A 13947-nucleotide genomic window follows, 5' to 3' on the forward strand; every position below is an offset into this window, starting at 1 on the left:
TCAGGGTAGTGATGAGGAAATTGCTTTGTACATTTGAAAGTGCTAGAATAATTGATGAGCATTTTTAAAATTAACGATCTCACCCAGTTCAACTGTCTCATGTTGCCCAAAAAAGGGAAAATGGTTTGTTTGATAAAACAAATATAACAAAATCCCGAGCCATGATTTGAACCCACATGTAAAGACTTAAGTCCTGCGTCCTTTTTTCTACATTATGCTGGTGGAGGCATGGTCTTTTCCCTTTGATTTTTAACCCCTACCCCACAAAAGGGTGAATCAGGCTACTGGGTCTAGGACCCCAGAAAAGTTTGTGAAAGTGAGAAACTAGTGGAAGGCTAGAACTCCTCAAAAATGCCCCTCCAGAACCAATCAACCGAAGACTCTGCATGGACCCCTCCCAGCAAAGCCCTGAACTCAACTGAAATATCTGGAGCATGGGATGCACAAACGCTCCAAGCACTCAAGATCTCCCTGGCTGTGATTTTGGCCATCATAACTCTAGCTACCATTCTCTCCAACACTTTTGTGATCATCACGATATTCCTTACTAGGAAGCTCCACACGCCCGCCAACTATCTCATCGGCTCCCTGGCGGTGACAGACCTCTTGGTGTCCGTTTTGGTAATGCCCATCAGCATCGCTTACACCGTCACCCAGACTTGGACCTTTGGGCAGATCATGTGCGATATCTGGCTCTCCTCAGACATCACCTGCTGCACCGCTTCCATCCTCCATCTCTGCGTCATCGCATTGGACCGATATTGGGCCATCACCAACGCCCTGGAATATAGCAAGCGTCGAACCTTTGGCCGGGCAGCGGCCATGATCGCCATGGTCTGGATCATCTCTGTGTGTATCTCCATGCCTCCGCTTTTCTGGAGGCAGGCCAAAGCTCACGGAGAGCTGGCTGACTGCTTGGTGAATACCTCCCAGATCTCCTACACCATCTATTCCACCTGTGGTGCTTTTTACATCCCGTCTGTACTGCTCATCATTCTCTACGGCCGGATCTATGTCGCTGCTCGAACTCGGATCCTGAAGCCACCTTCCCTATACGGCAAGCATTTCACCACTGCTCATCTCATCACTGGTTCTGCGGGCACCTCCTTGTGTTCCATCAACTCCAGCCTTCAGGAGGGGCAGCCCCACACAGGGGACTCACCGCTTTTTATCGGTCCTGTGAAAATCAAGCTAGCCAGCAGCCTCCTGGAAAGGAAGAGGATCTCAGCAGCCAGAGAAAGGAAGGCTACCAAGACACTGGGGATTATCCTGGGGGCTTTCATCGTCTGCTGGCTGCCCTTCTTTGTCGTGTCTCTGGTCCTACCCATCTGCCGAGACTCCTGCTGGTTCCACCCAGCCCTCTTTGATTTTTTCACATGGTTAGGCTATTTAAATTCTCTCATTAACCCAATAATTTACACTTGGTTTAATGAAGAATTCAAACAAGCATTCCAAAAACTAATACGGTTCAAAAGAGGGTCTTAGTTTTAATCTTTTTCTGCTTGCTGATGAATCCTGCTATCATATGGTCATTAAAATCCAGACCGGATAAATTTCTTACAGTTTGTAAATTAAATCATTCAGTCAATAACTCAAATGCCAAATGTTTTTCCCTGTTGCTCCTCAAAAGTCATGAGTTACTTCCCCCATCTTAGACCTTGAATATTATTATATTTTGTCCCTTTCTACTCATGGTGTATTTAGTTTGTATATAATTTTTGTATTTATATACCTATGTCTATTTCCTCCCAATAGATGTAAGCTCCTTGAGGGTAGGAACTGTTCTTGATTTTGTCTTTTGTATCCCTGGCGCTGAGCTAATTCTTGCAGTATTGAATTCAATGTAACATTGTATATTATAGATGTGTTTTTGTTTTCTCCCCCTATTAGACTGAGCTCCATGAATACAGGGGCCATGTCTTCTTTAAACTTTGTATCTTCCTTAAGTGTACAGTGCAGTGTTCTATACATAGTAGCTATTTAATAACTCTTTATGGAATTGAACCAATATTTGCAAAATCCCTAGTTCTAATAGGCACTGCTGAGGATGCAAGCATAAGACATAGTCCTTATTCATAAGGTCTTACAATGTAAAAGGAGATAAGACTTTTATACAGTTAAGTAGGAATTGTTGTTGTTTGTCCTTGAAGAGGACCCTGACATCAGGGAGGTGATGCTATGACATGCAAGTGAATTGACTTTAAGTGTGGGAGGACTGTGCAAGGGCACCTGTTTCACTTTGCCCTCCAGAGCCATCTGGGTCCAGGGGCCAGACAGATCAGGACAACTGGAGATGGTCCTGGATGCAGTGGGAGACCTTGGTCTTTTTAAACTAAGGTCTTCAACAGGTCTCAGTTTGACTGAGGCAATACCCATTCAGTGGTTAAGGCTAAGTAGCAATTGAAGCCAAGAATCTCCTTTTTCATCTAGTCAAAAAAAATCTAAATAAATAAATCTGAGAGGGGAAGACCCTCAGGGTTTCTGGTCAAAGCAGAAATGATTGTTATTTACATTCAATCTGAGTCAATCAAGACCCAAATATTAAATGCATAAGAGGAAGAAGAAATGAAAACATGACAGAAATGTTCTTTCCCCCACTCCCCTGGGGACTTGGATATACCCAGAGCACTGCTCTAGGTTTACGCTTCCTAATGTCTTCAATGTTCTTGAACTACCTGGAATCCCATGACTGTAAATGAGCAGAAACATAATTAAACTTTGTCCAACAGAGGAGCTGGCAGAGATTCAGCTGACCCAAGGCTTCTGCCTGGGGAGAGTTCAAGAGAGAAAGCCTCTGATCCATGGGAGAAGACCTAGCCCATTGAGAAGATTCATCCAGAAAAGATCTTCTTGTCTGTGGTACATTTATTTCAAAACAAATGAAAAAGGGAATCCATTGACTTGGATCCAGGGAATCTAAAATCAAGAGGAACCCTTGATTTGGATTCAGGGAATCTATAATCAAGGGAACCCATTGACTTCATTCCATTGATGATTTCCTGAGTCTACAGAGAATCTGAAGACAGGATGGTCAAGGCAATTAGTTCAATCTGGAGATTTTAGATCTGGTTTTGTTCACATCAGGAGCATTACAAAGTCCAGAAGACACCTAGGACAAGAACCTAGAATTCCAAAGACTGGAATATTGGCATGGATTCTAGAATACAAAGTCTTATCAGACTTGGAAGGGATCTCAGAGATTCTCTAGTCCAACTTTCTTGTTTTATGTGAAGCCAGGTGCATGTTAATGTAGGGGTATGTTGTGTACATTGGGAGAAATACTAGAACTGAAAGGTGTACTTGGAGACCATGACACAAACCCACATATTGTAGAGCTGTCTTGTTTTTCTTTTTCTCCAGGTTCAAAGGCAATCTAGTGGATCTGATTTGGAATATTTTTAGAGACCACTAGATGATGCAAAACTCTCTCAGAAACTGAGACTTGGGGGGGCAGGTAATTTGCCCATAATCAAGTGCAGAGGTACCATTTCTTTTGGCACCATGGTATAAACAGAACCTCCCTGATTGTGCTTCTCTTGAGATGGATCTCCTAACACACCTTTTGGAGGAAGGAAAAATGCTAAGCCTTTTTTTTTGGTGCTTGAGATACATAGAAATCTGGAGGTGGACCCAAAAAGATCAGGCAAGGATCTTCTTATACCCTGTCATACATCTTGCTTTATATGAGCACTGATGACAGCCATCATTGCCTCTGGAAATAGTGGAGTGAGGTATTGGGATTCCACTACAATAACAGAAAAGAAGATAAGCACATAATGAGGGAAAGCTGCCATTTAGTTCCTAGATCAGAGATTCATAAAAATAACTTTCTCTCTTCCTTTGAAACTAAATTCTGTTCTCAACTCCTGTGTAGATGACTTGAGCCTCCACTTAATGCTGCTTCCCTCCACATGACAATTCCCCTGTTTTTGGCTCTCTTGCTGGAATGCCAATGTGTTGTGTGTCTTGACTTCTGATTTGTGGGGATGTTCTCATGTATCTGTGCTTGTGCTGCTTGTCCTAGACATAATGATTAAAGCACTCTCTTGGACAGTGCCAGCTGACTGGCCAGGAGATCTTTCTTAGTATTCTCCAGCAGCTCTCTTGCTTACTATAGCAATGTTACAATCTGTGTTCCTCCCATGAAAAGTGTATATAACCCCAAAAGGATCGAACATTAAATGGGTAATAAGAAGGGAGCATTGTACAAAATTATTTTTATACCATTGACTGTCTGGCTTCTAAGAGATGAAGTCTTCTACAATAAAAAAGCATGTGAAATTATCAATGGATATCAATCTTTTAAATTATTTCTTTTCCCAGGCCCTACATGGAATGGCATCTAGATCTTAAATCAAGATATAAGTTAGACATATATTGGATTACTTGATGTCTAAGGGAGGGAGTGATGGAAGGGAGGGAGAAAAATTTGGAACATGGGGTTTTGCAGGAGTCAGTGTTAAAGACTATCTTTGGATGCATTTTGAAAACAAAAAACTATTCATTTAAAAATAAAGAGAAAAACAAAACAGAAAAAAAGATATGAGCCACATCTGTCTCTCAGAAGAAAGCAATCAGGATGTTAATTTGGAAATCCTATCACACAAGCATTTGTTGAAAGAACTGGCCATGTTTAGCATGGAAAAAAGAATATTCAGTGAAGAACATGGCAGGTATCTTCAAATATCTTCAGGGTTGTCAGAATCACAAATTTTTTAAGTTGCTAGAGACCTAAGAGGGGATCTGGTCCTGCCTTTCTTTCTCTCCAACATCCCCAGTGAGTGGTCAACCCCAGCCTTACCCAGAAGACCTAAAGTAAAAGGGTATTTATCTCTGTAGTTAGTCTATTTTTTCTCATTGTTACAAAGTCTTTTCTGAAATCAAGTCTCAATCTGTTTCTCTAACTTTTACCTACTTCTACCCTCTGGGGAGAAGTAGAATGCTTTTCTACATAGTGGCCTTTCCAATATTTGATGGTGACTACAGCCCAGCCATCTCACCAATGATGTCACTTCTTCAGAATAAACTCCCAATTCCTTTAACTGATAGTCCAGCTAAGACTTTGCACTGAAAGTCCCTCATGTCTGGAGTGCACTCGCTTCTTACCTCTGTCCCAGATTGCTTCAAAATGGAGCTCAGACATCTTCTACATGAAGGCTTCCCTATTCCCTGCAATGGCAAAGTGGCTTCCCTCCTATACAACCTTATATTTAATGACCTTGTATTTAATTGAGGGGAAGGGGCTGAGAGGATGCAAAGGTCAAATGAGGGTAGGGGAGTAGGAAGAGATATGGGAAAGGGGAGTACAAAAAGAGGAAGGAGTCCTGCTGACAAATTTGTGCTTAGAGATAGATGACTTCAAGAGTAGCGGCTATGCCAGATGAAGTGGGAGTTCCTTTATTGTGTCCAGTCCTGGGGCTACATTTGATGAAGCTCTCAGAACTCAGAATGTCAGTGCTAGGAGGGGCCTTAGAACACAGAATATCAGAACTGGAAGGGCCCTTATTTACACAGAATGTCAGAATTGGGAAGTTCCTTAAAACACAAAATGTCAGAGCTGGGCAAGGTTTTAGAACAGAATAAGAGAGCTGAAAGATGCCTTGGAACTCAGAATGTCACAGCTGGGAGGGCCCTTAGAATATCAGAACAGAGAAGGCCTTTGGAACAGAGAATATCAGAGGGCTCTTAGAACAGAGGATGTCAGAGCTGGAATGGATTTCAAGATCAAATGCTTTAGAAGTGAAGGGTCCTTAGTCCTCTCAATTTTCCACTTGGGGAAACTGAGGTTCCAAAACACTGGACTTGTCAAAGATTACACACAGAGGAAGTTAGTAACAGAGTGGAGACTAGAGCCCAGATAAAAGAACTCACCATATTTTGGCAATTTGAGAACACATTAGCTTTCTATAGCTCCAGATGAGGTATCTCTTTGGTCTCCCTCCCACTTCCATCTTGTCTGGCTGGATCTTGTGCCTTTTTTCACACTTAGTCACAACCTCACACATGGTAATGATGATGATGATGATGATGATGATGATGCAAAGATATAGTGTGACTCTTCTTCTATCCTCCAGGGCCCTGAAGGGAGAGAGAAGGCAGCCAGAGCAGAGCCATTAGGGTAATATTATATTTAATAAATCAGTCAAGAAATTGAAACTCACAAAGCTTAAATAACTCCCTCAAAGTCATACAGTTAGTAGAATCCAGACTCCAGACTTAGGAACATTTCCATTGGGCCACTTGATCTTTCTGAGAAAAATTAAGAGATCACCTGGACTCAGGAAGAGGAGTTCAAATCCAGCCTCACACATTTACTATGTGACCTTGGACAAGTACTCAACCTTTTAATTTATTTTTTATTTTTGCAAAATGGTGTTAAATACCACCTATCTCCTAGGATTGTTGATATAATATTTGTAAGGCACTTAGCATAATCCCTAGCACTTAATAAATGTTAGGTTCTTTCTTCTCTCCCCCACCCTTCCTTTTTTCATCTCTTTCTTCCTTCCTCCATTCTTTTCTTCCTTTCTTTCCTCCCTCTTTCCCTTCTTCATCTTATCTCTCCTTCCCTCCCTTCTTCCCTCTTTCCTAATCTGAGTTCTAGTTTAGAAACCAACACTTACTTATTTGATGATTTTGAATATGTCAGGTCCCTTTTGTGAAATGAAAAAGTTGAACTAGATGGCTTCAAAGCTACTTTAGTCTAAACCTAATACTCAGTATGTTCACATCTCTTCTACTTTTGACATCTTATGTTGCAGAATCTTTTCTAGTACTGACATCCTGTGTTCTAAGGACCCTCCCAGATCTGATACTCTGTGTTCTATGGGTCCTCCAAAATCTGACATCCTGTGTTCTAAGGGCCTCCCAGCTGTGACATACCATGTTCTAAGTGCCTGTTTAGATCTGACATCCTGTATTCTAAGGGCTCGCCCAGCTCTGACATCCTGTGTTCTAATGCTATAGTCTTTGGTCACTTCCAGTTGGAACAATTGATGTTCTTAGGTCAGGGTCAGATCTGAAACTCTATGGTCTCCATGCATAAACCCAGGGAAGTAGAGGGGAAGGAGAAAGCTATGTAGGGCAGAACAGAAAGAAAAATTTTATTAATTGATGTCTCAGGAATAATAATAATAGCTAGCATTTATAGAACCCTTTAAGGTTCTACATACATACATTTTATGTATGTTAACTAATTTGATTCTCACAATAATACTTGTGAGGTAGTTGCCACCAATAACCCCATTATACAGAGCAGGAAACGGATTGAGAGAGGTTAATTGATTTGTCCAGAGTCACACAGAGAGGAAGTGTCTGAAGCAGAATTTCAACTCTGCTCTCCATGACTCCTAAGTCCTGCACCCTATCCATTGGATCATTTAATAGGCCAGCCTCAGCAAAGGGAAGAAGTATGGCTGTTATTGCCAAGTCACTAGCAAAGGCTGGGCCTTGAAAGAGAAGCATATAATGAGCACTATAGGAAATTAGGGTGGAATCATAAGATCTAGAAGTGAAAAAAAGACTGTCTCAGGGGTGCTTGGCCCTTTTGTGTGTTGTGCCCTTTCTCTATTGGTCTGGTGAAGTTTATGGACTCCTGAGAATTTTCCTTGTAAATACATATAATTATGTAGTCAGGAATACTAAGGAAATCTGGGTTCCATCCCTCCCCTCATCCAACATTAAGGACAGTGTAGACAGGAAACAGGGGACCTTACCACAAGAGCTGGGGAATAGGAAGTTTGTGGATGAGGAATTCCGTCCCTCTGCACCCTCTAGGGGAGGCTGACATCTGAGCTACTTTTTGGGGCTACAGAGAGGTTCTGACATGCAGTGTCTCTGGGCAATGGAAATGGCACATACATTGTCAAGGGGGCAGATGGGCCGATGGGGAAGGGACCAGAGTTGGCTGAGATTATAAAGAGATTCAATGGATAAAGTCTTGGACTTAGAGTCAGAAAGTATTGTTCAGTCCTGTCTGGTTTTTCATGACCTCATTTGGAGTTTTCTTGGCCAAGATACTGGAGTAGTTGGTCATTTTCTTCTCTAGCTCATTTTATAGGTGAGGAAACTGAGACAAACAGAGTGAATGAAGTGACTTGCCCAGGGCCACATAGCTAGTAAGGGCCTGAGATAACATTTAAACAAATTTAAACTCCAGAGCTGGTAATCTATCTGCTGTGACACCAAATTGCCCAAATCAGGAAAATCTGAGTTCAAATTCAGTTTCAGACATTCAATAGCTGTGAGGCCATGCATAAGTCAATTCACCACTGCTTACCTCAATTGCCTCATCTGTAAAATAGGGATAATGATAGCCCCTACTTCTCAAAGTTGTGAAAACTAAATGAGGCAATATTTATAAAGCAATTGGAAAACTTTAAAGTGCTACATAAATGTTTATTCCTCTTGATCAGTTTGTCCAACCCTTTCAAATTGAAAGATGAGAAGATTGAGTAGAAAGATGAAGTCTTTTTTTTCCCCTAGTAAATTTATTTATTTTTTAAATATACATTGCTTTATGAATCATGTTGGGAGAGAAAAATCAGAGCAAAAGAGAAAAATCTTGAGAGAGATTAAAAAACCAGAAAAATGAATTGAACATAGCATGTGTTGATTTATATTTAGTCTCCTTACTTCTATTTCTGGATGTAGATGACATTTTCTGTCCAAAATCTATTGGGATTGCTTTGGATCACTGAACAACTGAGAAGAACTGAGAAGTCTTTCACAGTTGATCATCACACAATCTTGCTGTTACTGTATACAATGTATTCTTAGTTCTGCTTGTTTCACTCAGTATCAGTTTATGAAAATCTTTCCAGGTCTTTCTAAAATCAGCTTGTTCATCATTTTTTAAAAGAACAATAATGTTCCATTACCTTGTTCACTTGTTCAGCCATTCCCCGATTAATAGGCATCTATTCATTTTTCTTTTTTTATTAAAGCTTTTTATTTGCAAAACATATGCATGGATAATTTTTCAACATTGAGCCTTGCAAAGCCTTCTGTTCCAAATTATCCCCTCCCCTAGATGGCAGACAGTCCAATATATGTTAAATATGTTAAAATGCATGTTAAATCCAATATACATATTTATACAATTATTTTGCTGCGCAAGAAAAATCAGATCAAGAAGGGCAAAAAAAACTGAGAAAGAAAAAATGCAAGCAAACAACAATAGAAAGAGTGAGAATGCTATATTCCATACTCAGCTCCCATGGTCCTTTCTCTGGGTATAGATGGCTCTCTTCATCACTGAACAATTGGAACTGGTTTGAATTCTTTCATTGTTTAAGAGAGTCACATCCATCAGAATTGATCATAGTATAGTCTTGTTGTTGCCATGTACAATGTTCCCCTGGTTCTTCTCACTTCACAGCATCAGTTAATGTGAGTCTCTCAAGGCCTCTCTGAAATCATCCTGCTGATCATTTCTTACAGAGCAATAACATTCCATCATATTCATATACCACAATTTACCCAACCATTCGGGCATCCATTCAGCTTCCAGTTTCTTGCCACTACAAAAAGGACTACCACAAACATTTTTGCACATGTAGATACTTTTTCCTCTTTTAAGATCTCTTTGGAATATAAGCCCAGTAGAAACACTGCTGTGTCAAAGGGTATGCACAGTTTGATAGCTTTTTGAGCATAGTTCCAAATTGCTCTTCAGAATGGTTGGATTCATTCCACAGCAATATATTAGTGTCACAGTTTTCCCACATCCCCTCCAACATTTATTATTATCTTTTCCTGTCATCTTAGCCAATCTGACAGGTGTGCAGTGGTGTCTCAGAATTGTCTTTTGCATTTCTCTGATCAATAGTGATTTAGAGCACCTTTTAATATGGTTACAAATAGTTTCAATTTCTTCATCTGAAAATTGTCTGTTCATATCCTTTGACCATTTATCAATTGGAGAATGGTTTGAATTCTTATAAATTTGAGTCAATTATATATATATTTTAGAAATGAGGCCTTTATCAGAACTCCTGAATATAAAAATGTTTTCCCAGTTTATTTCTTCCCTTCTAATCTTGTCTGCATTAGTTTTGTTTGTACAAAAATTTTTAATTTAATTTAATCAAAATTATCTATTTTGTGATCAATAATGATCTCTAGTTCTTCTTTGGTCACAAATTCCTTCCTCCTCCACAGAGATGAGAGGTAAACTATCTTACGTTCTTCTAATTTGTTTATAATGTCATTCTTTATGTCTAGATCATGAACCCATTTCAACCTTATCTTTATATGTGGTGTTATGTGTGAGTCAATGCCTAATTTCTGCCATATTAGTTTCCAATTTTCCCAGCAGTTTTTGTCAAATAGTAAATTTTTATCCTAAAAGCTGGGTCTTTGTGTTTGTCAAACACTAGATTGCTATAGTCATTGACTATTTTGTTCTGTGAACCTAACCTATTCTATTCAGCAACTGCTCTATTTCTTAGCCAGTACCAAATGGTTTTGATGACTGCTGCTTTATAATACAGTTTTAGATCTGGTACAGCTAGGCCACCTTCATGTGCTTTTTTTTTTTTCATTAATTCCCTTGAAATTCTTGACCTTTTGTTCTTCAAGATGAATTTTTTTTTTCTAGGTCAGTAAAATAGTTTCTTGGGAGTTTGATTGGGATAGTACTAAATAAATAGATTAGTTTAGATAGTATTGCCATCTTTATTATATTCACTTGAACTATCCAAGAGCACTTGATATTTTTCCAATTGCTTAGATCTGACTTTATTTGTGTGGAAAGTGCTTTGTAGTTTTGCTCATATAGTTCCTGACCCTCCCTTGGCAGATAGATTCCCAAATATTTTATGCTATCGACAATTATTTAAAATGGAATTTCTCTTTGTATCTTTTGCTGTTGAATTTTGTTAGTGATGTATAAAAATGCTGATGATTTATGAGGATTGATTTTGTATCCTGTAACTTTGCTAAAGTTGTGGATTACTTCTAATAGTTTTTCAGATGATTCTCTAGGGTTCTCTGAATATACCATCATAATATCTGCAGAGAGTGATAATTTGGTTTCCTAATGACCTACTCTAATTTCTTTAATCTCTGTTTCTTCTCTTCTTGCCATCTACTAATTTTCTAATTCTTGGCTACCACAAAAAGAGCTGCTACAAACATTTTTGTACATGTGAATCCTTTTTCCTCCTTTATAATTTCCTTGGGATATAAACCCAAACTATGTATACCCTTCGATCCAGCAATATTTCTACTGGGCTTGTATGCTAAAGAGATTATAAAGAAGGGAAAGGGATCCACATGGGCAAAAATGTCTGTGGCAGCTTAATAAAAGCTAATAATAATGATAATAAGTAGTGGTAAAAAATTGGAAACTGAGTGGATGCCCATCAATTGGAGAATGGCTGAATAAGTTATGGTATATGAATGTTATGGAATGTAAGAGCTGATCAGCAGGATGATTTCAGAGAGGCAAATCTCTGAGAAATTCACATGAATTGATGTTAAAGGAAATGAGCGGAAGCAGGAGAAATAAGATTTTATGATGGTCAATTCTGATTGACATGGCTCTCATCAACAATGAGGTAATTCAGACCAATTCCAATGGTTTTGTGATTAAGAAAGCTATCTGCACTAAGAGAAGTCAGTGGGAACATAATATTTTCACTCTTTTTGTTGCTGTTTGCTTGAATTTTGTTTTGTTTCCCTTTTTTCTCCCCCTCTGATCTTATTTTTCTGGAGTAGCATGATATTTGTGGAAATATATATAGAAGTATTGCACAAACTCAACATATATTGGATCACTTGCCACTTGGAGAAGAGGCTAGGAAAAGGGAGGGAAAAATTAGAATACATTATTTTGTAGGGATAAATGTTGAAAACTATCCATGTATTATTTTGAAAATAAAAAGCTTTAATTAAAAAAATAATGATTTAGAGCATTTTTTCCATATAACTATAGATGGCTTTAATTTTGTCATCTGAAAATTGTCTGATCATATCCTTTGACCATTTATCAATTGGGGAATGACATGTATTCTTATAAATTTGACACAGTTCTTTATATAGTTTAGAAATGAGACCTTTATCAGAAATATTGGCTGTAAAGATCCCCCACCCCCAGCTTTGTTCTTCCCTTTTAATCTTGTTTCTGTTGGTTTTGTTTATGCAAAACCTTTTTAAATTTAATGTAATCAAAGTTGTCCATTTTGCCTTTCATAATGTTCCCTAGTTCTTCTTTGGTCATAAATGTCTCCCTTCTTCAAAGATGTGATAGGTAAATTATCCCTTGTTTTCCTAATTTGTTTATGGTATCATCCTTTATGCTCAAATCATGCACCCATTTTGACTTTATTTTAGTATAGGGTGTGAGATGTAGGTTTATGCTGGGTTTCTGACTTATTATTTTCCAGTTTTTTCATCGATTTTTGTCAAATACTGAGTTCTTATTCCAGAAACTGGAGTTTGGAGGTTTATCAAATATTAGATTGCTAAAGGTCTTGCTTATTGTGTCATGTGTCTAATCTATTCCACTGATCCACCACTCTATTTCTTAGCCAATATCAAATGGTTTTTGATGAGTGCTGCTTTATAATACAGTTTTAGCTTTGGTACTGTTGTATTTTTTTTTTCATTAATTCCCTAGGTATTCTTGACCTTTTGTTTTTCCAGATGAATTTTGTTATTATTTTTTCTAGTTCTATAAAATAATGTTTTGACAGTTTGATTGGTATGGCACTGAACAAGTAGACCAATTTAGGCAGAATTGTCATTCTTATTATATTAGCTCAGCCTAGCCAGGAACAATTGATATTTTTCCAATTGTTTAGCTCTGACTTTATTTGTGTGAGAAGTGTTTTGTAATTGTATTTCATACAGTTCTTGGGTTTATCTTGGCAAGTAGACCCCAAGTGTTTTATTTTGTCTAAAGTAATTTTAACTGGAATTTCTCTTTCTATATCTTGCTGATGGACTTTGTCAGCAATATGGAAAAATGCTGATGATTTGTGTGGGTTTATTTTATATCCTGCAACTTTGCTAAAGCTATTAATTGTTTACAGTAGGTTTTTGGATGATTTTCTAGGATTCTTAAAATATATCATGATCTTTGACTCCCTTTTAGATTTATGAAACTCTGCTCTAATCAGTTCTTCATTTTACAGATAAGAAAAATGAAACCCAAAGCAGTTATATGTTTTGGTCATGATCTCATGGCTAATAAAATGATTAAGTAGTGACTTTAAACTTTTCTTCTTGTAACTGCACAATGATTTCAGTGTTATAGGGAACAAAAAGTGGACTAAAGGCCCAATCAAGAAGCCCTTTTTTCATATCTGTGTCTAGTGTACCTATACATGCACTTGCACACATATGTGTGCACAGACACAGAGGAAATTTTCATGATGAGCCAGACAAATTTTCATGGATTTTCTCCCGAAATGGCAGCCAGAGATCTTAGCAGCAGGACTTTTTAAGTATCCCTGTTCTTCTTTCTTCCAGGAGAAATAGCTTACAGAAGCTGCTCCAGCTGTGCAAATGCCAGCAGCCAAGGAGCCAGTTGCACAACTGGCTGGTTGGAGCCCAGGATGCCTCAATCTTGCATTCATCAGATCCTCCTGGGTTTTTTCACAGAATCATTTATAATCAGAAAGACTTTGTTTTTTCCTTTTCACTTCTATAACCAAGGTCAGAGATCTTGGGAAGTCAAGACAGACTATTGTCCTTGGTTGAGGGTAATTGCCTTCAAAGGTTGCTTTCAAATTTCATTCAAGAAATCTTTATTAGGTGGCTCACCTTGCTGGGTCACCTTAAACACGCTGATCATTTTAGGTGACTTTTTGGGTCTGAGTTTCCTCGTCTGTAAAATGAAGGAGTTGGGTTGTCTGATCTAGATGGGGGCTTCCAGCACAAACACTTTGGTATCTAAGGCTTCTTCCTACTCTTTAGATTTTTTTTTTTTTTTTTTTTTTT

At 38.5% G+C, this 13947-nt stretch overlaps 1 protein-coding gene across 1 annotated transcript in view; it reads left to right on the top strand.

Annotated features, from left to right (window-relative positions):
* Positions 1-4288, top strand: part of HTR1D (5-hydroxytryptamine receptor 1D) — a 20221-nt gene extending 15933 nt beyond the window's left edge. Inside the window, exon 2 of the mRNA XM_051988281.1 lies at positions 1-4288. This exon is cut by the window's left edge and continues 1359 nt beyond it. Coding sequence (XP_051844241.1) covers positions 352-1485 — 1134 coding nt within the window. The 5' untranslated portion in view covers positions 1-351 and the 3' untranslated portion in view covers positions 1486-4288.
* The last annotated feature ends 9659 nt before the right edge of the window (positions 4289-13947 follow it).

This window comes from Antechinus flavipes, chromosome 3 (genome assembly GCF_016432865.1).
Source record: "Antechinus flavipes isolate AdamAnt ecotype Samford, QLD, Australia chromosome 3, AdamAnt_v2, whole genome shotgun sequence".
Classification (NCBI taxonomy): domain Eukaryota; kingdom Metazoa; phylum Chordata; class Mammalia; order Dasyuromorphia; family Dasyuridae; genus Antechinus; species Antechinus flavipes.